Genomic DNA, 27,613 nt, shown 5'->3' with positions numbered 1-27,613 from the left:
CCATAGCCTGTCATCTGTAGCCTGACAATAACTCTCATTTGGGGAAGGAAAATCGATATAACCAAAACGAACGCATAGATACATTTATCGAGTTAGTTATGTGTCTTCCTTGTGTATACCGGAATCAGCACTGCAAAAGAGAAATTCAGGACAATTATTAAGGTGCGCTGTTATGAACACACTTCCCGCATAGACTCACGATCACTAAGCAAATTCACTGAGCTGTCCTGAAGCATGCGCGCCGAAACAGATTCTCCCCAAGAATACTCTAAACTCTACCGCGCTTGCGCTGTAGAGCGCGTACGGGGGACGGGACTCTTTTCCGGTCCCCCATGGCATCGTGTCCCACTTTCTCCTGTTCTCCTATGCTACGAAGTGTGCTGTGATTATCTTTTCCCCTTGAGAAGAGACGTCGGAAGTGGTGTTTTCGTTAATATGTCCGCCCAAGCGCCAGTTTTGGTGCGAGAAGTATGGAACCGACGTGGCTGAGTTGGGGAGGTGGAGCGAAGGTTGAAGGGGCGGGAAGAATCCTGAACGGAGACGCAGCTGGATGGCAGGGGCAGCCCGGAGCTCCCCGGCGTCGCATGGTAATGAACCAACCCCTCCCGAGGAAGAGGGGGGGGGGGGTCCGAGGTTGGCTCTGGAAAGAAACGGAGCTCCCCCTCCAGCTTGAGGGCTGTGGGTCGCAAGCCCCGGACCGAGAGGTGCCCTGGAGCGCAGCGCGGCTGGGGATTGAATAGGGAGAGACGAGAGCAAGTGGAGTCCTGTGCTGGGGTAGCCAAAGCACGCGCCGGCATTGTGGGGCTGGGGCTGCTTATCGTACCTGGAAACCCAGTTGGGGCTCCAGGGCTGGGCAGACTCCTTCCCCTTTAATCACTTGTAAGTGTTGCATTGAACTGCATTAGCTCTGCTTAGATTGCTTCCTGATTCCCTCCCTCCCCTCGCCCCCCTCCCCGTATTTCTGTCGGGCTTCTGAGATCTTGCGACAGTGAGTTTCGCAAACTCTTTGTGGTGTTTGGAAGCCAGAGATTTCGGTTTTGCTCAGGTAGCTGGTAGAGTGCTCTTCTCTTTCAGGGGAGAATGAGTGATGGTCTCCAGGCGATTTTGCATTTATAGGTCCTCATAATTTTTATTGCAAAAAGAAAATAGTGTAAAGCCATAAGATACACAGGTCGTACCACGCACCTGTCATGTTGGTGTTCTCACGTATCCATTGCATGCATCCAGTCATGTTTTACTTCCCCAGCCTGAGTGTTGTTTGTTTGCCTTGGAGTGGACAAACAGCGATTGAACGAGATGCAAATCAAGAGCAATTGGAAATTAATTAATAACTATGGCCCAGTCTGGTGAAAGTAAGTTCACAGCAGTTTACTCTCATGTAAGCCTTGTTGCTCTGTTTTGTAGCAGTGGTAATTTTAACAATCATCCGGTCCAAGCAAACGCTAGTTAGCAGGTAAATTCATGGAAGAGAGTAATATCAAAGGCATAAGAATAGCTTGGCACCTTTGGGGCAATTGACATAAGATCAATTTCAAACATAGTTCATGTGAAGGTGGTTTCATGTGTATTGACTGTCCAGAATTAGGTTCCTGGGCTAGGCACAATTGTTTAGACCAAAGTCGCAAACATGTTAAAATTGCAGATACATTCTTTCTCTGTGCCCTTGTAAAATATAGTGTCAGCCAATGTAAAGGTCAGTGCATAAAGCATGTGATATATTATTTATTTTGGTATGATTTCATGTAAACTCTCAACAAGAACATAGTTAGAAATGGAAAATCTATAAACTAGGGGCATCCTTTTAAAAGGTCTGTGACCATTCATTTCCACAGTATAACACTGGAATATGGTATTTGGTTATTTATTTATTATTTTATTTTACTTTATTTATACCCCGTCATTCTCAATGGGGACCCAAAGCAGCTTACATCATTCTCCTTTCCTCCATTTTATCCTATGAACAACCCTGTGAGGTAGGTTAGACTGAGAGTATGTGACTGGCCCAAGGTCACCCATGGTAAAGTGAGGAATTGAACTTGGGTTGCCCAGATCCCAGTTTGTCACTCTTGCCACTACACCACTCTGGCTCTCTGTTTGATTTTTTCTCAGTCACAAGCAGAATTCTTCACTTGGCCCATAGTATTCTAAGGAGCAGCGCATGATTGTGGCAGGCAGTATGTTGACTCGATATCTGTTTAGTGTGACTGCAGCCTCTCTGGGTCTGCCACAGGGTTTGGGCATGAATAATGAAATGTTGGACAGTGAGTTGGTTGACAAGTTGCTATGCTGGATCAATAAAAGATTTCATCTTGACTATGGACTAAGGTAGACTGACTGGATGGGATCTAAAAGAGAAGAGAATAGTAGGTCGGAGAGATATTTTTCTCTCACTGAAGAGATTGCTGGATGTGAGCTTGTGAAATAATCATTTCCCAAACTGTATTATTCTTCACTGAGTTTGTGGCTGATGCCTCCACCTGCTGAAAGCTTCCAAGCTTATAATAGCTAGAGCAAATGCAGGGCATTTCTCCCATGCTCCAGCTGTATGTATGCTGTAATTCTAACAAAATGCAGAAATATGATAAGGGTGCAGAATTGAGCTTCAGAATCTCAGCTTTTGTTCTTCTAGAGAAAGAAAGTTCAGGGTTTTTTGGGAAGGGGGAGGGGCACAATTTTTTTATGGGGTTAAGGGTTGGTTTTTTGATTTTTGTTTTGCAGAGTGCTCACGGTTCTGCTGATGGTCACCTGTGCTTCTGTTAGCTATAAGAGAAATTTTAGAATGTAGAGATGTCAGCCTCTGATGTTGCTTTTAGGACAGAGTGACCCCGTGGATTTTCATGTGCGGTCCAGCTGTCCTATTTTCACCTTCAAAAGGGGAGCAGGCACTTACCACACAACACCAGCTCTATACGAAAGCTGCAACACTTATCAATTCCAAAAGTAATTCAGAATCATGGCGATCGTGTTTGTATAAAAGGAAGACTGTGTTTGAGTTTGACAAGACAGCTTGTCTCTTAGGGGCAGATATCGTGAAAGAAGCATTTCTTCAGAGGGATCCTGAGAACAGGAAAACCTGGAAGAGAGGCTGCAAGTTTTGTAATGGTGCCGCTACTGTGACTGGGAGCCTGTACTGTTGGCAGATGGTCAGAATTTCCAGTAGGAATCCAGGCGTTTACTGCTGGACTCGGAAAATGGCTCTGGAGAAGAGTTTAATTGTTGCTGCTTCCTTTTCCGTTGTGTGTTTGGGCAGGCGGGGGTGGGGGGTAAGATTACATACTGTCTGTGCTCCCTTGCCTAATTAGAGATGAGCCTTGGACTTCTGATGGCCTGTGTCTCTATTATTTTATTTAAAGAGTGACATGATGCTAGGATATGAGACCAGAAAATACGTTGCAGCTGTATGATTGGAAAGGGCAACAACGCTGCAGGCTGTTAGGGGAGGAGGCAGGAGCAGAAGAAACTCTTGACTGCATCACATAGAGCTTGGATTGTATTGGCTGGTAAAGAGTTGAGCTGGATTTTCCAGGTGCATTAAAAGTCACTTCTAAAGAAGGCTGGAAATCTCTTCTAGTAGATCCAGAGGAGTTAGCCGTGTTAGTCTGTAGTAGCAAAATCAAAAAGAGTCCAGCAGCACCTTTAAGACTAACCAATTTTATTGTAGCATAAGCTTTTGAGAATCACAGTTCTCTTCGTCAGATGCATGGAGGGCAGAAAGAAACTGGTCAAATATAGAGGAGGGGAGGGGAGGGGAGGAGGAGAGGAGGGATGTAAACAACTCCTTTGATATGGAGATGCAAACAGCTCCTTTTGATGTGGGGATCAGTTTGCTTGTGTAAAGGTTCAAAGGACTTTTCCGTGTTAGTCTGTAGTAGCAAAATCAAAAAGAGTCCAGTAGCACCTTTAAGACTAACCAATTTTATTTTATTGTAGCATAAGCTTTCGAGAATCAAGTTCTCTTCATCAGATGCCTGATCCGAACTGGTCAAATACAGAAGAGGAGGGGAGGGGAAAGAACGGGACATATATCACAAGAAGACAGGATGCCTCTGTAAAGGAAATCTGTTACCTGTGATAATGTGATAACCATTCATAGTCTTTATTCAGTCCCAGCTTGACAGAGTCAAATTTGCATATGAATTCCAATTCAGCAGCCTCCCGTTGGATTTTGTTTTTGAAGGGTTTCTGTTGAACCACAGCGACTTTTAAGTCTTTGGTGGAATGTCCTGGTAGATTGAAGTGTTCTCCCACTGGTTTTTGGGCGTTTCCATTTCTAATGTCAGATTTGTGTCCATTTATTCTTTTGCGTAGAGGTTGGCTGGTTTGTCCAATGTACAGAGCAGAAGGACATTGTTGGCACATGAGGGCATATATCAGATTGGAGGATGAGCAGCTGTAAGAGCCAGAGACAGTGTAGTTGATGCCATTGGGTCCTGTAATTGTATTCCCTGGGTAGATATAGCCCCTATTTTTTATTGTTTCCCCTTTCCTTCTTGTTTCTTCTCTTGCATTTGGTGCAAGTTTACAGTTCACACAGTGTTTGTTCCAGAGACAGAGCAGAGATGGATCTCTTGACTGGGGAAATGTATCATATCATGGTATTAATTAACCCTTTCCACACTATTGCACTAGCTGAATCTCTGTGTCTTTCCTATCGTCCTTATTTTTTCTTTTCTTTTGACACCACGTTCTTTCTCAGCTGGAAAAAACTGCCTGGTGCTCCTGCCTCTTTTGCAGGAGCTTTTTGCAGTTGGGATAAAACATGCCTCCTGGGAACACAGCTGTTATCTGACAAGCAGCCTCTGCTTAGCTCTGAGTCAGTTCTGACTCTTCTGCTCCAATGTGGAATGTGCTGTGAGTCAGACTTCTTCAGTCTGTAAGTCGTGACCTCTAAGCTGGTCTCTGGGAACTACTAATGTCATGATTGCAGATGGCTTTTGAGCTCGAGCTGTTTCACTGGGATTGTTGCAGTTCCTTGATAGACCTGGATTTAAATGCAGGAGATTTTTCGGGGCTGGGTAACAAGTACCCACAGCTCATAGTTGAATTCCGTTAAATAAGCATTGCACTGGCATTTGCAGTGCTGTAAAAATCCTGTCTTTTGTCTCTGATCTTCATGCATGCTGAACATGCATGCATGTGTGAGCCAGTCTTAAGCCATAAGTGATTAACAAAGGTCTGGTGAACCTGTAACAAGTACAATAGTGATGCCACTGAAAAAGGAAAATGTTTCCAATCCAGGTCATAATGAAGAGAACCTACTGCCTTTTGTGACTGTTGGCAGGAATATGGAGATTTACAGCAGGTTAGTGGAGATGCATTTGTCAGATATTTCTATGCATTGTAGCTGGAGTAGGAGGTTTTCAGACTGTTTTTGGTGGCATCTCCATGGCTAGTGTGTGCTCTGGCCATCAGATGTTAATAATCACGTAGCGGAAACCTAAAGGCTCATTTAACAGTCCCAGGTCAAGAGCATAAGAATTGTTCGGCTGTCTTAGTCCAGAGCTCCATCCAGATCAGTATTCTGTCTGCACCAGTGGCTAGCCAGGTGCTTTTAGGAAGCTCTCAACCACAAAAATCTTCTCCTGCTTCTCTGAAGCATTTGGTAATCAGAGGTCTGCCAGTGAATGCAGAAACTGTACTTTCAGCTGTTAGAACAAGTAGCCACTGAAATAGACCTGTCCACCATTAATTTGTTACACCTTTTAAAAAGCTGTGTTTCTGGAGGATGCGTCAAAGGCCATAAGACATGGTGGTTAAAAACTGCTTGTTCCTTTTTGCTGTGGATCCAGAACGGGTGTGTGTGAGGGAATTACGCATCAACATCAGAGGGCTGCAGCATGCATTGCCCACATTGGCTTTATTTAGCTTTCACACATATGTGATGCAATGAGACCTCTGTACTGCCAATTGACATGTAGAAATCACATTCACTGAAGGCACATACAGTAGAAGCCCCTCCCTACATACAGATTCTTACCAGGAAGGTCTGAAGCTGTTTGAGAGTATTGTCTAGTGGTTGGAATATCAGTCCTGAGTTCAAATACCTATTCAGCCATGGAACTAGCTGGTCACTCTCAGCCTAACCTACGTCACAAGTTTGTTGTGATGATAAAATGAAAAAGGGGAGAATCATGATGGAGGTACTTAGAGGAAAGGGGGAATAAAAATAAGAATAATAATAATATCTATCGATGATATTTTGTGTTATCATCCCAGGAACATGGGAAGGGTTTGGGTATTTTAGTTGCTTTGGACAATATTATTTGCTAATTCAGTGACTGTTCCCAAAAAGTTGGTGCAAATAGGAATGAGGAAACTAGTTTCTCTTTCTCTTTCTCTCTCTGCATACATGCATGTGTGTAAGAAGTTATTTTCTGGACTGGAACAATCAAACAGTAGCAAGTATTCTGGTTTTAAAAGGACCGTTTTGTTTGAGGAATCTTGGCAATTGCAACTGCCTATCAAGAATACCTAATGACATATCTATCAGAAGATTATTTCTCATGCTGCCAAAAAAGTCAGTGCACAAGGGTTAAACTTCTGTGATGTTCGACTATATCGTTATCACCTCTGATCAAAACAAACGGGCTTGATTAGACTAGCAAATGTAGTTGTATAAGGTTGGGTGGATCAAAGCCCACTTTGTCAGATGCACTAAATGTTATCTTCCCATTGGAAGATAAAGAAGAGGCTTGGCAAGGTGGGGGAGTGGTGAATGGAGCATTACGGCACAATAAGGTAGGAAGATAACGGCTGTCAGAGGGAATGGCTTGCTGCATGATTATACAGGACACAAATGCAAAAAGCATCCAGTTCAAAGGCTGTGGACCACTCCTATCTTGTGATGAATTGGCATTGAATAGTGCATCCAAACTTCTATAAAGAGGAACAATTATGTTCTGAGCTTAATTTGAATGCCATCAGGCTAAGGCCCAATAGACATTTGGGTTGTTGTTGTTTTTTACAAAATCGTTAAAGGCTCTTTGTTGTTGGGTGTGACTGGGGAAAAAATTCCAGAGAGGTAGCTGTGTTAGCCTTTTGTTGTACTAACTAATTAATAATAATCTACACAGATTTCTGTATGCTAATTACGATGTTTTGCCAGTTCGTGCTTTGATAACATCACATATTCTTGTTATCATGAGTTTTCTGCCTCTTATCAGGTAGCACACCTGTATCTTGGATTACTGAGCCTTCTGCCCTCTCTTTATAAAGCCCCTCCACCCCTTCCATCAGTACCTGTAGACATACTTCTGCCAACTGAGGGTAATGCTTCACAGACTAACTGCTCCTCTTTTTCGCCTTCATTTCAGGGGTCAACCAACCAGGCTGAGACTGCCCAAGATGAGGGGGGAGAGGCTGTTTCTTCTTGGAACCCTCTCCTCCTTGTTGCTCTCCTTCGCATGTCAAATGGTCGATGGGGCTAGCCCACCAGGCGAAAAGGAGGTTGAATCCTGGGGGGCCATATTCTGCGGGGAACGCCTGGATACCTGGATCTGTTCTCTAATTGGTTCGGTTATGGTTGGGCTTAGTGGCGTTCTTCCCTTGTTGATCATTCCTCTTGAGTCAGGAGCTGCTCTGAAGTCAGAAGGTAAGCTGACCCAACTCTTGGAATTACATTCCTACCCATCCCTGCACCTCTCCATTGTGTGTAGGGTGTGTGTGTGTGTTCTCAGTGCACAAGCAGACATTCTGGTTGAGGCCATGAAATGTTGCCTACTGAAATGCCTATGAAATCCACTTAGTCATTCAGTTAAGAAAGGTAAGCAGAACCATAGCTAAACGTACAGGCTCTGTTTTAAGGTATTTGCTCTGATAAATATTGCAGAAGAATAGCTTCATCCCCCTACCCCCAAAAGCAGGTACTTTCTCAGAAACCCAAATTTCACACGCTGAGAATTGTATTGCTGTGGCCTGCATAAATGATGCAAATTCAGCAAGTTATGCATAATTATATTAGTATTTGCGAATGTTGCATATGTATGTATATAGAGTTTTGCATAATTTATTTTAATTATTCATAGGAAGAGGCAAGGAGTCAGGCAGGATAACTAAGCCTTGCTTTCTAACTATTGTAGCTTCCTCCCAGTTTTTGAGAGTATACTGGCACTGCCCACACACTTTCAAGCGGTGATTTTAGCCATAAGGACTAGAAACTTGTTCTTAAAACAAACAGAACAGGCTGTTGAATTGTGTAGCCAGTGCCCAGTGCTGTGTTTCTGCAGCACTTGCTTGAAACAGTGTGATATGTACAGTCCTGGTCTCTTCCTCAGAAACCATATACAGTAATGCTTTTGGCCCTAGCACTGATGGCATTTTTGTGATTAGCACACAGCTTTCCCTGCTCCCAGGGATGCAGTTGTCAGGTGCCCCTCAACAGCTTGCATAGGCCACTTTGTAGATAGTGCAACTGGCTTCCCACTTTCTGCATGGAGAAAGTGGAGTCTGCTTAATTTTTTCCCCCAGAAGGCTTTCTCCAGCCTCATTGTGTGCTTTGGCAACAAATTGTGTGCCTGAGAAGGTAGCATGTGAATGTCCCCTTAGGTTTCCTTGAGTAGCGCAGTGGGTGGAAGCCAAGCTCTGCACTGATAATTGGCTGTTCTTTTTTTTTTCCAGAGGGATCCCATCGAATGAAGCAGCTGTTGAGTTTTGCTATTGGTGGGCTCCTGGGGAATGTGTTTCTGCACCTGCTCCCTGAGGCCTGGGCCTACACCTGCAATACCACTGCAGGTAACATCTGAATATGTATAAATGCCCGGAGACTCCAGAATTCTGGGCACTGGTTGCCCTGGTCTGTCTTATCCATCTGTTTTTGTGCATTTGTGCAGGGGATGGGTTTCCTCTTGAAATCTCTTATAGCCTTCTCAGTAGGAACACTGGGAGCCTGGAATTTTAGACAGGGAGCTGGGAGGCCCAGTTTCAAATTCATTCTCTTATGGAAAGCTCACTAGGTGACCTGGGGCCAACGGCTTGTGTGGTGTGACCATAAGTTGGAGGGGATGGTAAAGCATAGCTAGCCTGTCCATTGCAGTCCTGAAGGGAGGTGGCATCAAGAACATGTAAGTTGGGCCTTTTCAGCTGCTAGGCCATGAGGTGGGCTGGCCTTAGGGATAAAACAAATACATCTATTGTTGCTTCTGAATCACAAATGGTTGCCCCATTTCAGCAGGCTTGTGATGCTGCCTTTGTGAATTAGCTGCTGACCAAAGAAGGGAGCGCTTCTGTCATTGTAGTGTTGCAGAGGAAATGCTCACTTGGGATGGCCGTGGGCCTGCTGTGGCTCTTTGCTTCCCACACAAAGAACTGCAGGAAAGCATTCTCCGTCCTAAAAATGTCCTCCTGGCTGACTCTTCTGGAATGTCTCTCTGTTGATCTCAGAAGCTTTTATCTGGCCTTTGGCTTTCTGTTTCACATCATCTCACACATGCCTGTCACTCCTGTTTGCCTGCAGTCAGACTGGATGGTGGGTGGGAAGCTGTCAGCAGCCCTGTCAGAAAAAACACATTGTGTCTGTAGGCTAAGAACTTCCCAGGGTGTGGCCAAATAAGCTTTCCATTGTCATGCCTGTGCATGCAGTTTAGGCAACCTCAGCCTCCCAATTTTCAACCATGCACACACTAGGCTATTTGTAGAGCTTCATGCATTTTAACTCCCAAGAAATCCCAATTTTGTGCTCACTTTTAAACCATGCTAGTTCAGTGGATTCTGCTTCACACATACACACAATTTTTTATTGTCATGCCAAGTAGCTCTAAAAACCAGCAGAAAGAGGCCTTGCATGCGCACGCATGCACGTATGCACACGCGCGCGCACACACACACACCGGTTTCTTTTCTGCCCATTGGGAAAAGAGTATAAGAAGGCCAGTTTATTTACTACATTTATAGTCTAGTTAATAGGCCACTTGAGTGAAGAAGTCTTGGAAGAGAAGGATGGAGAGTGAGGTCAGGGGGACTGAAATAGCAGCTGTTGGGAGAAAGCGAGCTACACAAGGCACAGAAGTCCCTTCTTGCGAGTGGGGACAGTTCTCTGCTTTCTCAGCCTTTGTCTCAGATTCCTCTTCTATTCCCAAGCCTTTAATTTCATCAACAAGAGCATTGTTTAAAGACTGAGTTTTTCAGGAGATCGAATGTCATACCAGATGCTAGATTCCCGGCTTATGTGTTAGAATCCATTCACTTCTTATGGTCTCCAGTCATCAGTCCCAATGATAAAGGTTCTTTTGCTATAAAAATAGTTTGTCTTGCATTTGATGTTGCTATTTTTCAACTCCTGTGCAAAACTCTTGCCACATTTTTGAGCCACTTGATGAAGTGTCTGTCGCCTCTGTAAACTAAGCTTATGTCCCACTGGCAGTGCAGTCCTATGCAGAATTATTCTAGTCTAAGCCAAGTGTAACTCTGTATAAGATTGCACTGAATCAGTTAACCCCCAAGACAAAGGTGGGTGGACTTCAGCTTTGCTTGGTCTCCATTTTTATTACAAGATATTCTGAAATCCACTTGATTTTTTTCACACTTGCAAAGCAAGATTGTGCAGTCTTAATAGTTAAGGTTCAGTGTTCTGTTAGAAGTCTCCCTGGATATGCAGTCTTGCTTTAGAAGCACCTTGCTGGGTCAGGACAAGGTCTACCTAGTTCAGCATTCTTGGTAAGGATCTGAGCAAGCAGCAGGCTGGAAACTGGCCAGTGGTGGGTGGTGGTCTGTCTTTTGCATCTCCTCTTCTCAAGGTTCCACACTTGTCCTTGAGCTAACCTTGGGCCACACTCTGATAAGCCTACTCGGAAGTATGGTGGAGGGAAGATGGGGGCACTTCTGATTGCAGGGATTTCATCATTGTGACAGCGGTCCTCATCCCTCTCCCTGTTCTGCTGGTCTGTGTGGATTACCAGTGCTCCAAATGGCGATTATGCTGCCTTTCCCTGCCCAAGTGCATTGTGTGCAGGCGCTGGGTCTGCTGAGTCAGCATGCTGGTCATCCATCAAGAGCACAGTGGCAGCAGGGGAAGAGCCGTAGGCTCCCTTGCTGTTTATCAGTGGAGCACACTGAGGAAATGGACTTATACTTCAAACCGGTAGGTGGACAGGACTGTACTTATTAACACACTGGGTGTTAATAAGTGGAGGCAAAGGATTTTATTGCTTATCAGAACCTGTTGTCCCTTTGTCTATGCATATGATTTGCTGTCTGCAAGATCTCCTTATTATTGGTGTATGGTCTCCAGCCTAGTGGCTTTCATAAATAAGAGATAAAATCTCTGTTTTCTTTCCCCCACCCCTTGCCCTTTCAGGAGGAGGACAGAGTTTCCAGCAGCAGAAACTTCTGGGGCTGTGGGTCATCATTGGCTTGCTGACTTTCTTGAGTTTGCAGAAGATGTTCCCAGACTATGAAAAGCAAGAACGCTTCAGCTTGGTGAGTGAATATCGAAAAGGACACAGAAGTCTACCTAGGATGTAGTTGCTGCTGTTGATCTTGCAAAATAGCTTCAGCCATTTGATTTTACAAAAGCTGTGGGAAACATTTCCTGTCCTTTTCAGTATGTGCCTCAACTTAGGTACACTTGAAGCTTGAGATATTATCAGTTTTTAGCTTTAATGACTTTAGCTTTCAGCCAACAAGAAGCAGGGAAGGGCTCCATGACCCTCTCTGTGAATCCCCTTCCATTCATGCAGTTCTGTGAGCTGTGTGTGTGTTATGTGCCATCAAGTCACTTCCAGCTTATGGTGGCCCTATGAATTAACAACCTCCAAAACGTCCTGTCATTAACATCCTTGCTCTGATCTTGCGAACTGCAGTCTGTGGCTTCCTTTATTGAGTCAAATCATCTCATTTTGCATCTTTTTTCCTACTGCTGTGTTTACAGGAGGGCAGAGATTGCTCATTATGAAGAATACTACACTGAATCCCTTTCCCCTCCCCTCTGCATCTAGAATAAATTGTGTGCATATGGAAGACATTAATATTCAAAACTGTAGAAAATAGAGGTCTGTGTAAAGCTTTATGGCAATCTTTCCCCACCCAGAAATGATTAAATGTGGAGTATGTGTAGTTCCTTTTAGGGCAGAGGGTAATATGAAGGGAATGAAGGAGGTAACTGAGCCGCTTTTTGATGGACATGGATAAAAAATCAGCTGTTTCTCCACAACTTAGGTGACTGATTCTAAGGCACCTGCCAAAGGGGTTCCAAATGGAAGTAGCTGCTACATTCAGGATGGGTCCAGTCCAGTCCAAAGAACAAAGATGGGCGTGGCTCAGTGTAATGGTTCTTCTCACCCATCTTCACTACCAGCCAAGAAGATCAAGGTAAATCTCATGTGCTTTTGAGGAGGGGAGGGGTCCATAGACCAACTTGATACACGTCTCTAGAACAAGAACTGGAAATACAGAAAATCCAAGGCCTTCTTGAAAGTATGAGAGTGGAGGGTTGCTGGGCATGCACTCAAGTGTGCTTTACTTTTGAACTCAAGTGACCATACAAATCTGTCTTATGCTCAGTTGGACTGTTGCTTTATCTCACTCAGAACTGGCCATTCTGACTTGTAGCAGTTCTTCAAAGTTAAAGGCTGAAGTCTTTCCCAGCATTGTGGTCTGATATCCTTTAACTGGGGATGCCAGGGACTGAATCTGGGACCTTGTGTATGCAAATCCTGTGCCTTTCCACTTTGCAGTGTCCCTAGACTCCATCTTCATGGCCTGCCTGCTTGTCCCAGCCTTTGCCCTCTCACTCTCACCTTGATATATTTGGTAGGCACCAAGTTTGGTGAATAGTGTTAAGTGTTGATTATTTAGGGTAAATGGGTGAGGGTGAGTGAGGCCAGGCCTGACTAGTCAAAAAGGTTCTTGGGAGACCTATTGTCCTAAATTATGTGTCTCTCCAAAGCATGGGGGAGGTCATTAGTCAGTCAGCCACTCTGACTCCCCTTCTAAAATATTTTCCCAGGGTCTTACCTGGCTGGCAGCCATTTTGTTTCATTTTAGACCTGGAAGTGTCTTGTGCTTAAACTGCCCCTCAGTGAGAGGAGGGGTCTGAATGCTAACAACTCTCTTAGGAGATTTGAGGCTGGGCCACTCTCACCTGTCCAAGGGACAAGCCCAGATGCTAGATGTCACTCCTGGGAAAAGATGAACATTGGGAGTTTCAACATGCATCTTTAAGATGGTATTCGTGAGTCTGAAGCACAGAAAACAGCTTCCACTGGATCCTTAGAATTTTGTATCCATGTTCTTAAGGACTGTCAGTTAATTTAAAAGATGGGTGTTTATCATGATATGTGTGTTATTAGAACAGCAGGTTTTAGTTCAGAGCCAGTTTGATGTAGTGGTTAAGAGTGTGGGACTCTAATCTGGAGAGCTGGGTTTGATTCCCCACTCCTCCACTTGAAGCCAGCTGGGTGACCTTGGGCTAGTCACAGCTCTCTGGAGCTCTCTCAGCCCCACCCACCTCACAGGGTGTTTTGTTGTGACGATAATAATAGCATATCTTGTAAACCGCTCTGAGTGGGCATTAAGCTGTCCTGAAGGGCGATATATAAATCGAATGTTATTATTATTATTACCTTAGAGATCAACAAGATTTCCAGCGTATGAGCTTTCAAGAGTCAAAGCTCCCTTCTCAGATACCAACATGTATTGTTGATTGCACTCATATTTCTAGAAGAAATCTTAGAACTAAAATTACCATTCTTAGCATCTATAGTCTATTATCAGGTCTCCTGTGAATTCCATCTTGTCTTTTGCTTGTTGAAGCTTCTGATTATCTTTATTTTCCTTCTGCTGTAGATCAGTGGATACCTCAATCTTTTGGCCAACACAATTGATAACTTCACACATGGGCTTGCAGTGGCAGCAGGCTTCCTAGTTAGCAGAAAGGTAAGTTGAGGGGTTCTGCTTGAGCATCCCCCTGACATTTGGATATCAAGAGCTTGATCTGAAAGGTAAATGAGCAGTTCTGCTCTGTTGCTAAGCAATAAGGCTTTTAAATAAATATTTGTGGCATAGAAGACCTGCCCGACATGTAGGGAACAGCTGTGGCTATTTCGTATCCTCCCTTATAATCTCATGCCAAAATCCCTTGAAGTTTCTGCTGCTAATTTGCATTCAGTGCTTTGAACATTGGAACTGTGCTGATTGCTGTGCATGCAGCCCAGTATCCCCTTGACGAAGGTGCAGTCATTGTGAGGCAGCCTGGGGAGCTGTTGCCTCATCCCATGCTTTTGTCATTGCCTCTAGGTTGGGTTCCTGACCACTATGGCGATCCTTCTGCACGAAATACCCCATGAGGTGAGTGAGGACCGTAATGTACTTGCTGAGAAGGGGAACAAACTGCTGTGTCTGAAGGAAGGCATGGGTTTGTATAGTGCCTTCAACATGGTGGTGCCCGGCCCTAAGGAAGCCCGCCTCGCTTCAACCAGGGCCAGGGCCTTTTCAGTCCTGGCGTCAGCCTGGTGGAACGCTCTGTCAATGGAAACCCGGGCCCAGCGGGACATATTATCGTTCCGCCGGGCCTGTAAGACAGAGCTGTTCTGCCAGGCGTTCGGTGGTTGAAGGGGGCGGTGCCATGTCGGCCTCCCACCTTTGGGGTGGGGTGGGGTTCTCCCCACCATTGCACTTGGTTAATTTATTTCATTATTGTTTTGTATATTGATTTTAGTATTGTTGTTTTCCTGTTTTTATTGATTTTAAACTGTTCACCGCCCAGAGCCCCTGAGGATGGGTGGTATATAAATTGAAATATAAATAAAATAAAATACACTACAGGAGTTTTGCACAGTAAAAGCTAATAAAAGACAGATCTCTTTCAAGTGTCTTCTAGTCTATATTTTAATAATGGGGTAAGGGTAGGAAAGAAAAAACGAAGTAATAGGAGATGATTGTGAGTGAATCCTTAGGTTTGGCGGTAGTGGTGCTGATGATGTCCATCTCACCAGCCAGCTGGCTCGCAACAGCTGTTTCCTCCTATGAAGCTGGAGCATATGACTTGACTTGCTCATTTCCTTCTCCAGACCTATCCACAAGTTTAACAATGAGGCTAGGAATGTTAACACTAGATACTTACTCAGGAAAGCAGAATGAAAATGACAATTTTGGTAGAGAACATGAGAGCAGCTGGTTCAGCGCCCCCCCCCCCCCCCGCCTATAAGCAGATCATGTTGACCAAAGCTTCTGCTGTTACCTGACCCCAGCAACTGGTATTCAAACAATATGGAGGATTAGCAGTCCCATAGTTTGGAACCGTTTCAGCTTCATTTTCTGTTTGCTGTTTCTGTAGCTGGGAGACTTTGCTATCCTCCTTCGTGCTGGCTTTGATCGCTGGAGTGCAGCCAAGTTGCAGCTCTCTACTGCCTTAGGGGGAGTCCTAGGAGCCTGCTTTGCAATTTGTGCCCAGTCACCTAAAGGAACAGGTGAGACCAGGGAGACTGATGAGAGGCCAAATCTCCCGTCTTGGTCTGTCTTGATTTACCCGACTGTTCTCTTCTGCCACCTCTTGGTCACAGATGCAATTCTCACTCCTCCTGCAGGGGAAACCATCGCTTGGATTCTTCCATTTACCTCTGGGGGATTCTTGTACATCGCCTTGGTAAATGTTGTGCCTGATCTCTTGGAGGAGAAGAATCCCTGGTAAGTGTCTGTGCTGTGGCTATGTGTGAAGGAAAGCTTAAGGAGTTAAGCAGAGTCCTGAGTCATCTTAAAGCCTAACACATTTTATTGTGGCATAAGTTGTCATAGGCCAGAGTCCATTTCACCAGGTAACAACTAACTTGGGGCTTCTCAGGATAGGAAATAACAACAATTGTGTTTGCCTGAGAAAACTATGGAGAAACGAAATAAATAGACTTGACATGGTTCGAATTGTTTCCCCTTTCTTTTCTAACAATACATTCTGCTGTTTCCTTCTTACTAAGTTCACTGGCTACCTCTGTGCTCCCAATTGTCTCATGTTCAAACAAGATGCACTATTTAGGACCCAAGTAGGTCTTCAAGGAACTATGTTTGCTGATACACAAATGTCGTCACTTAAGAGGAAGGCCCTAGCAGCACCCAGAAAGGAAGTCAGCTATGGTTTCTTGATGCAAGTCTTTGCTTATGTTAATATCACAGTCTGGGTTCTAGGGTATTATTATGGCGTATCTGTTGACATGAAGCTGTCTTATCCACCAAACCATCATCTGGTGGTAGCAGCTCTACATAGTCTCAGGTGAGAGTGGCATTTCCCAGCACCTGCAACCTGTGATCTTTTAACTGAAGATGGCAGCAACTAAACCTAGGACCTGCTGCATGCTCCGTTATGATGCAGGGACAAGGAGGTGATATAGAAGAGGAGCAAAGAAATCTCTTGTAGCATATGGTGAAAAGGGGGGTCAAGAGGAGCTTAGTGTGTGTGTGTGTGTGTGTGTGTGTGTGTGTGTGTGTCACACACACATATACAGGGTAGATACAAAAAGGGAGAAGCCCTTTTAATTAAACTCATAGCTCAAGTGAGCAGATCAGGTTCATGCAGTTCAAACAAAAAGGATAACCTTGTCTAACCTCTTGAAAAGTTCAAAAGCTCATCAGTTTGTGAATGAAACTTGGCATTTTTCCGTATGCCAAGCCCTGATCAAAAATGAGAGATAATGAGAAGCAATGTGGAGATTTTCCATTTCTCTCCTGCCCCCCTCTACCATGATGACCCTGTGTGGGTGTTATGTGCTGTCAAGTCATTTCCAACTTATGACAACACTATGAATTAACAACCTCCAAAATATCTTATCATTGACAGCCTTGCTTCAATCTCGCAAAGTGAAGGCCATGGCTTCCTTTATGGAGTAAATCTTGTCGCAGGTTCCCCAAGTCCTTGAGAAGCTGGGGGGGGGGGGTGGTAGTCAAGAAACAACACTCATTTCTAGGAATTAAGGTCTCTTGTACCCCAGGGTAACAAGCTGCCACCAGTTCTCTCTAGCGAACTCTCAGGTCAGTGACCATAGAAAGAAAATCTCCAGCCGTACCAGGTATTAATCAGAAGTCAGCCCTGCAAGGTAGGACATCTGCAGACTAAGTTCCATAAAAACAGGGCCATATAGACCAAGATACTGGATTCAGATTGAAGCCCCCAAACCCAATAACACTACAGAAAATATATTTAATATAGTTTATTAAGAACTGTACAAAGATTATAGAAGCTCTGCAAGACAGTAAAGCAAGTCTAAATAGTCAAAACTTAAAATACTTAATAGGGTTTTGCTACCTATTATTCCAGGTGTTACTACAAACCATTTCTAAAACAAAATACAAACCATTTCTAAAAGAGAACTCTAGGGCCACAGTTTTCTAACTGTAGAATAAAATGGCCAATAACTGATTGGCTGCCAGTTCAAGAGCAGGATGACTAAAGGCAAGGCCAAGAGCTGAGCCAGAAGCACAGAATAAACTGAAGATCCCATTCTCATGCCATGTTGGGGGCAACATGACTTTAATGGTCCAGTCAGGGCGTTGCTAAGATATGTGACTATATCAGTCTGCAGCTGAGATACTTTTGCAACTAGCCCCTGTGAGTGCTGTAAATGCTAATGAGTTGGAAGGCAGGGGATGAACCTCCCTCTTTTGATCCTGACCCTGGTGGTCTCTAATCTTTAATGATCTCGTCTACACCTGGGTTCTGTGAACATCATCTCCAAGTGACAAAAGGCACAGATTGGACACTTGTCAGCTTCCCTCAAGTTTTGATGGGAAATGTAGGCATCCTAGTCTTGCAGCTTGGCTCTCTGACTGCTGTCCAATGGACTTTTCAACTGTCACTTGTCCAACATTCCGCCAAGTTGCCTACATTTCCCATCAAAACTTGAGGGAAGCTGACAAGTGTTCAACCTGTGCCTTTTGTTACTTGTGGTTCCGCTCATAATCTCTCTGGGAACAGCCAGCTCTAACTTTCAGTAAGTTTCCAGAGATTTCTTCTGTGGCCTAACTAGGCCAAAAGCCTGAACCAAAGTTTTGTCAGCCAGTGGGCTAGGAAAGGCCAGTTTCTTGACGAATCCATCTCAGTTTGGGTCTTCCATTTTTCCTACTGCCTACCCATGATGACCCTTCCTACAAAAAATGCTTGGATCCTCTAGGAAAGAGGAAATAATCTGCTTGATCCCCGTTCTCTTTCTCTGTCCACCTTACACTGCAAATATAAATACTGAAGAGATGGCCAAGAGTAGACCCTTGGCATGGCAAGGCTCCCCTCAGCAAGAGGGCCGAAGGATGGCTCTAAGAAGCCGGGCTGCAAGACTCCAGGACTTTCTATGTTGCCAGCTCTGGTAGTGCTGTGATTGATTCGGATGCTGTAGTTTAAAACACATTGCATAAAAATCCTGCTGGATGAGTAGATCTCTTTGGACTTCTGTGCAAATGAAAGCTTATTTAGGACCTCCTCCTGCATCATCCACCTGAAATTGGCCTGTTCTAAAGAGCTTCATACAGTCCAAACCTCCATCCCTAGTGCCTGTTTCTAGCTGGGCTGTGACTGTTGGACAGTCAAGGGGGCATGACACAGTATGTTTCCCTGATTCTTTTTCTCAGTAGGGGAAGGAGAGTGGCCATTTTTGGTGGAAAAACAGGATGAGAAGAAAGTGTGCCCAAATGCCAGTATTCCCCTTAAAACTGGCAGCATTCTGTGAAAAAAAAGAGAACATACAATTTAGTTCTGCCTGCAGTTTCTTCCTCCTGATGGCTGCTGAGGATGGCTCCTCTCCAACTGAGAATTATGAGGGGTGAGACTGGCTACCAGAAGCAGTGTTGAGCTGGCATCAGGGATTTTACAGATCTCCTTTCTGGAATCATCCCTCAGTTGACTTGTCTGTGCTCCATCTCCTTGCTGTGTACAGGATCTATTCCCAGTTGTTGCTGCAGTCTTTGTTTGCATAAAAGAAGGGAATCTGTATATCTGATGGTAGCCACCTTCATCCATGGGCATGGCTTCCACAGAAAGCCATCTCCATGGGGAAGAAAATCATTAGCACTTTGTGGGGCTGTTCTTGGAAATGGTTTGGAAATGTCATTTGATGCAAAACATGGCTGTTAGTTGGTGCTGGCCACTTGGACCATTTTACTTCAATGCTAAGAGAACTCTGCTGACTTCATCTCCAGTCCAAATTCAATGTGCTGGTGTTGCTCTTGAAGACTCCAACACTCTTCAGGCTGGTGTCCTTCCATATGGACTTAGAGCTCTCCTGTCAGGATCATGTATCTAGCATCTATTTGTCAGAAGTTAGATCAATATCCTTCAAGAGCAGGGCCTTACCTGCAGTGGCACTTTGCTTTTGTAATGCTTTCCCTGCTGAAGGGCTAGTTCATTGATGACTTTAGTGAACGAGACAAAGCCTTGTTGTTTTACTGGGCTTTTGAAACTTCAATTGCATTCAGATGCCTCAGCAAACCTCTTTGTTTGTGACAGGCATGAAATAAATGCAGCTTGTTGCCATAGTTGCATGCTCCTGTCCTCTCTCCTTTTATATGTGGTGCAAGTTTGAAAGCAATCTGGTTTTGGAAAACTTCAGTCAGTTTGCTGTGATGTCCAAGTATGGGCATCTAGGCCAATTGGAGTTTGTTTCCTCCCCACTAACTGGCATTCTGAACCAGGATTAAAGCATCACCACTCCACTTGGGAAGGAAGGAAGGAAGGAAGGAAGGAAGGAAGGAAGGAAGGAAGGAAGGAAGGAAGGAAGGAAGGAAGGAAGGAAGGAAGGAAGGAAGGAAGGGGGGCACTATGACAAGCTGCATTTCTGCTTGTCGTAAACACAGATCTTTTATGATGTCATTATAAAAGAACAATGGCAGTTGTTGTTCCCACTACTTATGCTGCTAATTGTCCTGTGTTTAATGCTTTATAGTTTTATGTTTCTAAGTGCCTTTATTGTTTGAAGTGGCAAGATGGGGTCTGAATGGACATGATGGATACTGCAGCTGAACTCTCTCCCCCTTTTGCTTAGGAACTCGGTGCAGCAAGTTCTCCTTCTGTGCACGGGCATCACGGTCATGGTGCTTCTTTCACACACTGCAGATTGACTGCTGCTGAGGCTCCCTCCTGCTGCTTCCCTAAGAGGCCTTCACTCGGAATGGTTACAAAGCAATAAGGGACACCTATGGATTTTGTTTATTTTCATTGTGGGCCCGTTGATCCACCTGCTACTAAATGTGGCAAATGAGGAAAGGTATGTTGGCAAATCCTGGACACACTTTCTTGTTTTTAGAGTCACAAAATGACTTCCAAAGGGTTTTTTTTAAAAGGAAAGAGAGGAGTCTTTATTTTTTTTAAACATTAAATAATTTTTTAAAAGGCAACAATGAGAAGAGGAACTGCTGATGGGGGAACAGACAGTGCTGCAACTAGGTGTGAACTGGAATTGTGTGGACAAAATATGAGAATTAAATCTTGCCATTTGGATGAAGGAGTAAAAGACTGACCTTCCAGCCCAGGCCCAAAGATGTATGAAAGGATGTTCCAAATTGCCACCAAACCAGCTTGTTCCATACTGTGGACCCGATGGAAGCAAAGTTACTTTGTTGAACTCACTAGTAAAGGCCTTCCACTGCCTGATTCCTCAGCTGATAACGGACAATCCTGTTGGACTAAAGTCAGCCCTTCTTGGGTGCTTTTGATGTCAGCTTTAAGTTGTAAGCAGAAGACACCGACAGGGGGGCTGTTCAATGTCACCACCAAAGATTTTGTGGACCCTGCAGAGCAGACTCATAGCTTAACTTGGGAAGAGTTTCTTCTCTTTTGGGGTCAGAACATTGCTTGGATGTGGGTTCAGGTGCTGTGTCCCATTTCTCTTTCCTTTGGCTCACTCAGGAGCTAACTGAGCAATAAGAAGGTCCTGTGTTCGCCCATTGCCCTGGGATGGAGATGAGGAAACATGCTTGTAATTCAGGAGAACATAGCTGAACTTGCAAAGCCATTGGAAGGAGAAAGGCAAGCTCAGGGACTTGCTAGGACACCTGCAGAATAAAAGCTAAGAAGGACTCTAGAAAAAGTTGGATTTGCTTAATGAGGAGGAGGAAGGAGCTATGAATTCCTGATTATCACCTGCGCTTTGCACATTCCATTTTTAAAAAAATCACTCTGGGCAAGATAGCCCAAACACTGCACCAAGCAAGAGGGATTTTCGCAACATGTTTAAGCAAATGCACATATAGCTGCTTATTTTTAAATAACTTATTTTGATTCTGCTAGTAGTGAAGAGGGTCATAATGCACTGATGCCCCAGCATGACACAAGGAGATGTTCCGGGGGTGTTGGTGGTAGAATGTTTGACCCCACGCCTGAGACTTTCCCAGGCACTTTCAACCTTAAGGACTAGAGATGCTCTAGCAGGGGAGGACTGGCCACTTAACTTACACAGAAATTTCCAAGTGGGCTACTGCCTTAGAGGGCACTGGTGATGAAAAGCAAGCAGAGCTAAGTTACAGCAAATCTACCTGAGCCTCAGGGACCACTTGCCCCAGACTCGTCATCAGCCAGGGCAGTTTGTGTTTGCTCACCATCTGTCTCCTTCTGCAGATTCCAGTTTGGGGGGTGATACGGTAGGTGAGCTGTTGCCCTGTTTGCCCTGAGTGAGCTGAGTGGCCCTGCAGTGCTGGCTTGTAGCACAGCAGGGGCTGCTCAGCTTGACTTGCTCCAGGGCCATTTTCACTTCCCAGTCCACTCCTGTTTTCTGTATAAAAATTCTGCTCCCATATTCTGTATCTGCATGGGGAAGCCCTGTTTGTAGTATCCATAGAGCCTGGATTACAATTCATTCTCTGAGGAGGTTTCCTTGGAATACATTTGACACTTCTTAGTAGATCTCATTAGGAACCACTCCCAGAATTCCTTGACTTACCTGTTTGCCTACCCCCACCTAGCCCCAGTGTGCTTAGTTCTTAGTCTTTGCTTCAGCTGCACCGGTTTGGAAGACAACCTCCATCCTTGGGTTGGCTCTAACTGCCAAACAACAAACAATATTGCACTGCAGCAGCAAAATCCTTTCACTGACAAATGGTTAGAGAGCTGTTGTTCTGCCCCGTTTTTCCTTGGCACTCCAGAACATCAGTGCAAGTTTTTACCGCTGCTGAATGTTACTTATGACATTGTTTGTGGGGTAGGTATGCCATCCTGGAGATGTAGTAGAGTAGTGCTGCATGCAGTGCTGGTCGATTGGGCTTTGGCTCATGCTGGGGCTCAGCAGGATTGCTCCTTGGGGTATGCATGTAAGTCCATCTTATCTCAAGAGTTACAATGGCACTGAGCCAGTATCTCCTGATCTGACAGATTCTTGCATAAATCAAACACGCTTTTGTGTGTGGAGGCTTTTTATGCTGAAATAAGAATAGAGTGTCTGCGCTAGGACTTTCTGGAATGACTCAGCCTGCTGTTCTGAATGGGATAATGGTTTTGAAAAATCAAGCCCTTTTACATTCCAGTTGGGAAAAGAGAAGCTGGAATATGTTGTTTGTTTTAAGACCAGTAGCACACTCCAATTACAAATACCGACCTCTTCCTTAGTTTGTTTTTCAGTGTTCATTGTCATTCTGGGTTTCCTGAGTAGTTAAACAAGGCTTCTGGGAAAAGAGCAGCTCTTGTCAAGGGCATTAGGATGCTGCCACTCCTTTCCCATAGGGGGTTCTCTGTAGATACTCTTGGTGTAAGCACCTTCTGGATTCTCCCTACCCAAACCTGACATTCAGTTGATAGATAGTTCTGTGAGGAGGGACCAAAGACTCACTCTCTCTTTTTTTGCTAGATAAAAGTTAATTCTGGTGCCCAGTCCTCAGAGATCTTAAGAACATACCATGCTCATTCTATAAAACACTTGCTGGATGAAAGTTAATTCTGCCAGCCAATCTATGTTTGCTTAGCCATAACAAAGTAATATTGGTTTTATATTAGTTTAACTGCTATAGCTGCTCCCAAAGAATCACGAGGGCTTGTGTTGAAATTTTAGTTTGGGGACATGCTGAGACCTCTGTTAAAGATCAGGACCATTCCCCAAGCAAGAGGGAACTATGCTTTAGCCCTTTCTAAGTCTGTTGTGTGGATCTACCTTTATTTAAACTTGGAAAAGCTTAAACCATTTGTGTGTTGTCTCAGTAAGGCCCCTGTTGCAGAACTTGAGATCTCCTGTTTTTAGGACATTGCAGCCTTTGAATGAGATGACTTCAGGCTGTAATGAGGCCGTCAGTATTTTGCTCAGACTATAACTTCTCAGACAGACATTTCAACTCATTTGTGTGAGAGGGTCTAAAGGCGTATACCATTTGGGCTGCAGTTCCCAAGATGCTTGTCTCTTATCTCCACTCTGCTGCACAAGCAGGCCCTAGATCTGGCAAAAGTGCATCTGCAGCACACCTGTTTAATGGACCGTAAACTGGCCAGATTCTTTATTAGTACAATGGTCTAGCTGCAGTCTGTAATAATGGCAGGATCAGCATCAGGGTGGGTTCACCCCATGAACCACCTACCACCTTTGATTAAGTATGAAGTACTCTTTTTGTATCCCCTCTTGATACTTGTGTCATTAGAACAGAAATGGATGGTAGCACAGGAGCAGCCTTAAGTCTACATGGCTAGGAGTGCCCCCCCCCAGCTGTGTTGGTGATTTTTTAACTAAAGGCTACATCTCACCCAGAGGAAAACTTGCATCACATCTTTCTGTGAGGTGGCTGTGAAGGCAGCTAATCTCTCTCATGGCCTTTAACCATGAGAAAAATGCTATTTCAGTCTCCGTAGCTGTCCTAGGACAGATGCCTTTCCTTGATGGCTGTTCTGCAAGGCATTCTGCTTCAAGAAAGCACTGCTCCAAACAGACACTCTTCCTGCTCTCAACTATCCTGAGTCATTAATCACTGGGGTGAGGGTGGAGGATTTGGTGGTGCCACAAAACTCTTACCAACTGCTGCCTATATTCTCTGTTGTAAGATGCCAGTAAATCCTGCCTTGGAGGCAAGTGGGATGTACTATGTAGGGTACAGTGTCCACTGTTTTCCCCAAATGTATCTGTTTGGCCCGGGTAAAAGGCCTCTATGTATGCCTAGGATGGCTGCCCAGAAGCTCCTGTGTTTTGGGGGGGTTTTTTGCATTAGTGTCAGGTTTGGCATGGGCTGCGAGCTCCAGCAGGAATTTTCTGCTCACTCTTCAGGAATGAAAAGTGGATGATAATTGATTCAGTAATCACTCAGCAGTTGCTGTTGTTTGGCAAGCCAGGCTTGAGTAAGTGTGCAGATCATGAGAAGTTATGCCTAAAGGGGCTGTGTATGGTCCGAGGGAAGAGGCCAGTTACAATAATAACATTTGATTCATATACCGCCCTTCAGGGCGGCTTAATGCCCACTCAGAGTGGTTTACCACATATGTTATTATTATCCTCACAACAAACATAACTCTGTGAGGTGGGTGGGGCTGAGAGAGCTCCGAGAGGGCTGTGACTGACTCAAAGTCCCCCAGCTGGCTCCAAGTGGAGGAGTGGGGAATTAAACCTGGCTCTCCAGATTAGTGTCTCACTGTTCTTAAGCACTACACCAAACTGGCTCTCAGCAGCAGTTAGCCCCACTGCTGCATTTTGGCATGAGGATGTGTGTGTGTGTGTGTGTGTGTGTGTATGGGGGGGGGGCGGCATTTAACTTCTCCACAGCATTTGTCACTTCAAGCAATGCAAAGAGAATTCTATTTTCTAGCTTTATTTTTTCACCTGCCATTGTGCATCTTCCTTCATCTGTATTGATCTATTTTGCAAGGCAATAGAGATGGAATTAAAAAGAAAAAGAAATCTGATCGTGGACTCTTATTCATTGTGTACCGGAATATGACCACTGTTCCAAGACAAATCATGGAAAGAACTTGTTCTGCTTCTGTCTAGAAGAGACCAAAAGTTGAACCACCTGCTGCACATATTGCCCAGTTTCTCTTTTCCCCTGCAAGGGATGAACAAGTCATACCAGAATGCCAGAGAGCAAATCTATTGTATTTCAAAGGGCTAAACAGCACAGGCATTCTCCTGAATCAGTCCAAGGGTCAATCTTACTCAGCAGTAAGAACATAAGAGAAGCCATGTTGGATCAGGCCAATGGCCCATCCAGTCCAACACTCTGTGTCACACAGTGGCCAAAAAACCAGGAGTCATCAGGAGGTCTACCAGTGGGGAAGGGACACTAGAAACCCTCCCACTGATTGCCCCCCCCAAACACCAAGAATACAGAGCATCACTGCCCTAGACAGAGAGTCCCATCTATACCTTGTGGCTAATAGCCACTGATGGACCTCTGCTCCATATTTTTATCCAGTCCCCTCTTGAAGCTGTCTGTGCTTGAAGCTGCCACCACCTCCTGTGGCAGTGAATTCCATGTGTTAATCACCCTTTGGGTGAAGAAGTACTTCTTTTTATCTGTTCTAACCTAACTGCTAAGCAATTTCATTGAGTGCCCACAAGTTCTTGTATTGTGAGAAAGGGAGAAAAATACTTCTTTCTCTGCCTTCTCTATCCCATGCATAATCTTGTAAACCTCTATCATGTCACCCCTCAGTAATTTCTCCAAGCTAAAGAGCCTTAAGCGCTTTAACCTTTCTTCATAGGGGAATGTTCCAACCCTTTAATCATTCTAGTTGCCCTTTTCTTCACTTTTTCTAGTGCTATAATATCTTTTTTGTGGTGTGACCGGAATTGTACACAGTATTCCAAATGAGGCTTTACCATTGATTTATACAGGGGCATTATGAGCAGTCTGTTTTGTCATAGGGCTAGTTTAGTATTTCTGGGAAGCACAACATCAGGGCATTTACTAACTGGTAGCTTCCTTCCATTAACTTTTTCTGACCTGTAAATGTTTTTGGAGGTAGGGGTTCCTTGGGGATGAAAAAATTAATTTAGGGGTTACTCCATGGAAAAAAGGTTGGGGAAACACTGCTTTATTGGCTGTCAGGGGAAATAGTTACCTCTGTTTTCTATGACTTTATCAAATCCCCCTTTAAAATCAAAAGCTGTAGCTGACATGCAAACAAGCCAAGCCACAAGTTGCAGGAAAATGCAAGAAACCTCTAGAGCCACTCCAATTTGTGAAAAATAGTTTCTGATGATGCCCTCAATTGGAGATAAGCTCAATGGCTAAGTCTCCCCAGAAGAACTGTAGTTCTCGCACTAGCAAAGGCCAGAGAGAGATTTTATTTGTTATGTTTCATTAAGAATATTACTCTAGTATTCTTTCCTTTCTGGCTTGAGTCTACTGATTCATTAATGTGAGCCCAGGACATTTGGTTATGTAGGTGTAACGTAACCAAGTCAAGAATTTGGCAATATACAGTCTCTGGATTCTGATGTGAGGGATGCTACAGGATGCTTGAATTCAGGGGTCCCCCAACTTTGTTGACAGAGGGCACTTATGGGATTTTGAGAGAGGGTGATCAGTGGCACCACAAAATAGCTACCATGAAGACATGCCAATCAAAATAATTACCATAGGAGACCAAAATGTTGGGAGGTAAAGGAACACCTAATTGGTGTTCCTTTCAGATACAAGAGCAGGGCCTCCAGCACTCTCCTGAAGCAGCTGCAGCAGGAGAGTGAAGAAGAGAAAGGGGACAGTTGCTCCCTGTGCAGCCACAAGAAATCCAGTGTCTATTTGCCAAGCTGAGAGCGTATGGCTGTGATGCAGCAGCCTGGAATGAGTTTAGTGCTTTACTTCTCTCTCGGCTGATAGGGATTGTCCTGAAGCTCTCTGCTATTTGGGAGGGTTCTTATTCCATTCAAGACCCTTTGGATTTTATCTCCAAAACTCTAGAAGATTTTATGCTCTGAGTGTGCTTTTAAAAGATGGTTAATTGAAAGTATTTTAAGCTGTTCAATGATTTTGTTTTGCTTTGTAAGCCACCTCAGCCAAGTTCTCTGGGGAGGCAGCTGATAAATGCTGTGAATAAATAAGCAAGGGTGAAGCCAGGGAATGCACGAGTGGCCATTACAATGCCCCAAGTGTCATTTTATAGTCTGCTGTTCTAAACAAACTAATTGAAATCATAGGGAAATGCAATCAGAGGGACTTATATAAACAAAAGTGAAGGAATCCTAGGTTTACATTTCAATACAAATAAGATATTTGAGTTCTTGGAATTCTTTCTTGAGGATTGCAAGGGTCTTAAAGGTCTTGTGGATACTAACATTGGAGAAGATTCAATATGTTAAGCACTTTTAAGTGCCAATTGAATCAATGGGAGAAGTAAGTTCTGCTGCCTTAGCACTGAGATCAGAAAGCCCTAACTGCTTAATTATTTCTATATAGTTAGGGTTGACTTGTAATAATATGGTATTGAGATTTACATTGCATTTGACCAGTGTTGGGAGACTGAAACCAGGCCTTGCTAAGAGAGCAGCTCTAGGGTTCAATAGATATCATAGTGAAGTAGTGCTCCATGATTCAAATTGTGTTGGCTTTAATGTCTACCTTTTGTTGGAAGTATCAGTGTATCCGCATGCAAAATGGGACGTGGCCCTAATGTCACAGTTCCGTGGTTTAGTAATTTATCAAGTTCACCTCTGGATGCTGCTTCCATAACTCGATGTAAGTAAGGACATCCCCTCCCAGTTCGAGGAGTTTCAGTCTAGCAATGCCCTGAATAGAAAGGCTGAAA

At 44.3% G+C, this 27,613-nt stretch overlaps 1 protein-coding gene across 2 annotated transcripts; it reads left to right on the top strand.

Annotated features, from left to right (window-relative positions):
• The first annotated feature begins 505 nt into the window (after positions 1–505).
• SLC39A13 (solute carrier family 39 member 13) lies at positions 506–24,769 on the top strand. Of its 2 annotated transcripts, none has more exons than XM_054972340.1 (10): positions 506–587; positions 7,314–7,591; positions 8,617–8,730; positions 11,291–11,412; positions 12,151–12,303; positions 13,780–13,869; positions 14,230–14,280; positions 15,269–15,401; positions 15,519–15,618; positions 19,950–24,769. In XM_054972340.1, exons 2-10 carry the CDS (start codon positions 7,345–7,347, stop codon positions 20,023–20,025), a joined length of 1,086 nt encoding a protein of 361 aa, XP_054828315.1. In that variant the 5' UTR covers positions 506–587; positions 7,314–7,344; the 3' UTR covers positions 20,026–24,769. The 2 variants fall into 2 exon arrangements, with proteins under 2 accessions (XP_054828315.1, XP_054828316.1); XM_054972341.1 differs by having other exon boundaries at positions 542–879.
• Positions 24,770–27,613: the final 2,844 nt, after the last annotated feature.

Source organism: Eublepharis macularius, chromosome 2 (genome assembly GCF_028583425.1).
Source record: "Eublepharis macularius isolate TG4126 chromosome 2, MPM_Emac_v1.0, whole genome shotgun sequence".
In the NCBI taxonomy this organism is placed as follows: domain Eukaryota; kingdom Metazoa; phylum Chordata; class Lepidosauria; order Squamata; family Eublepharidae; genus Eublepharis; species Eublepharis macularius.
Note: the sequence above shows the minus strand (reverse complement) of the source record. Positions and strands in the feature narration are given on the sequence as shown.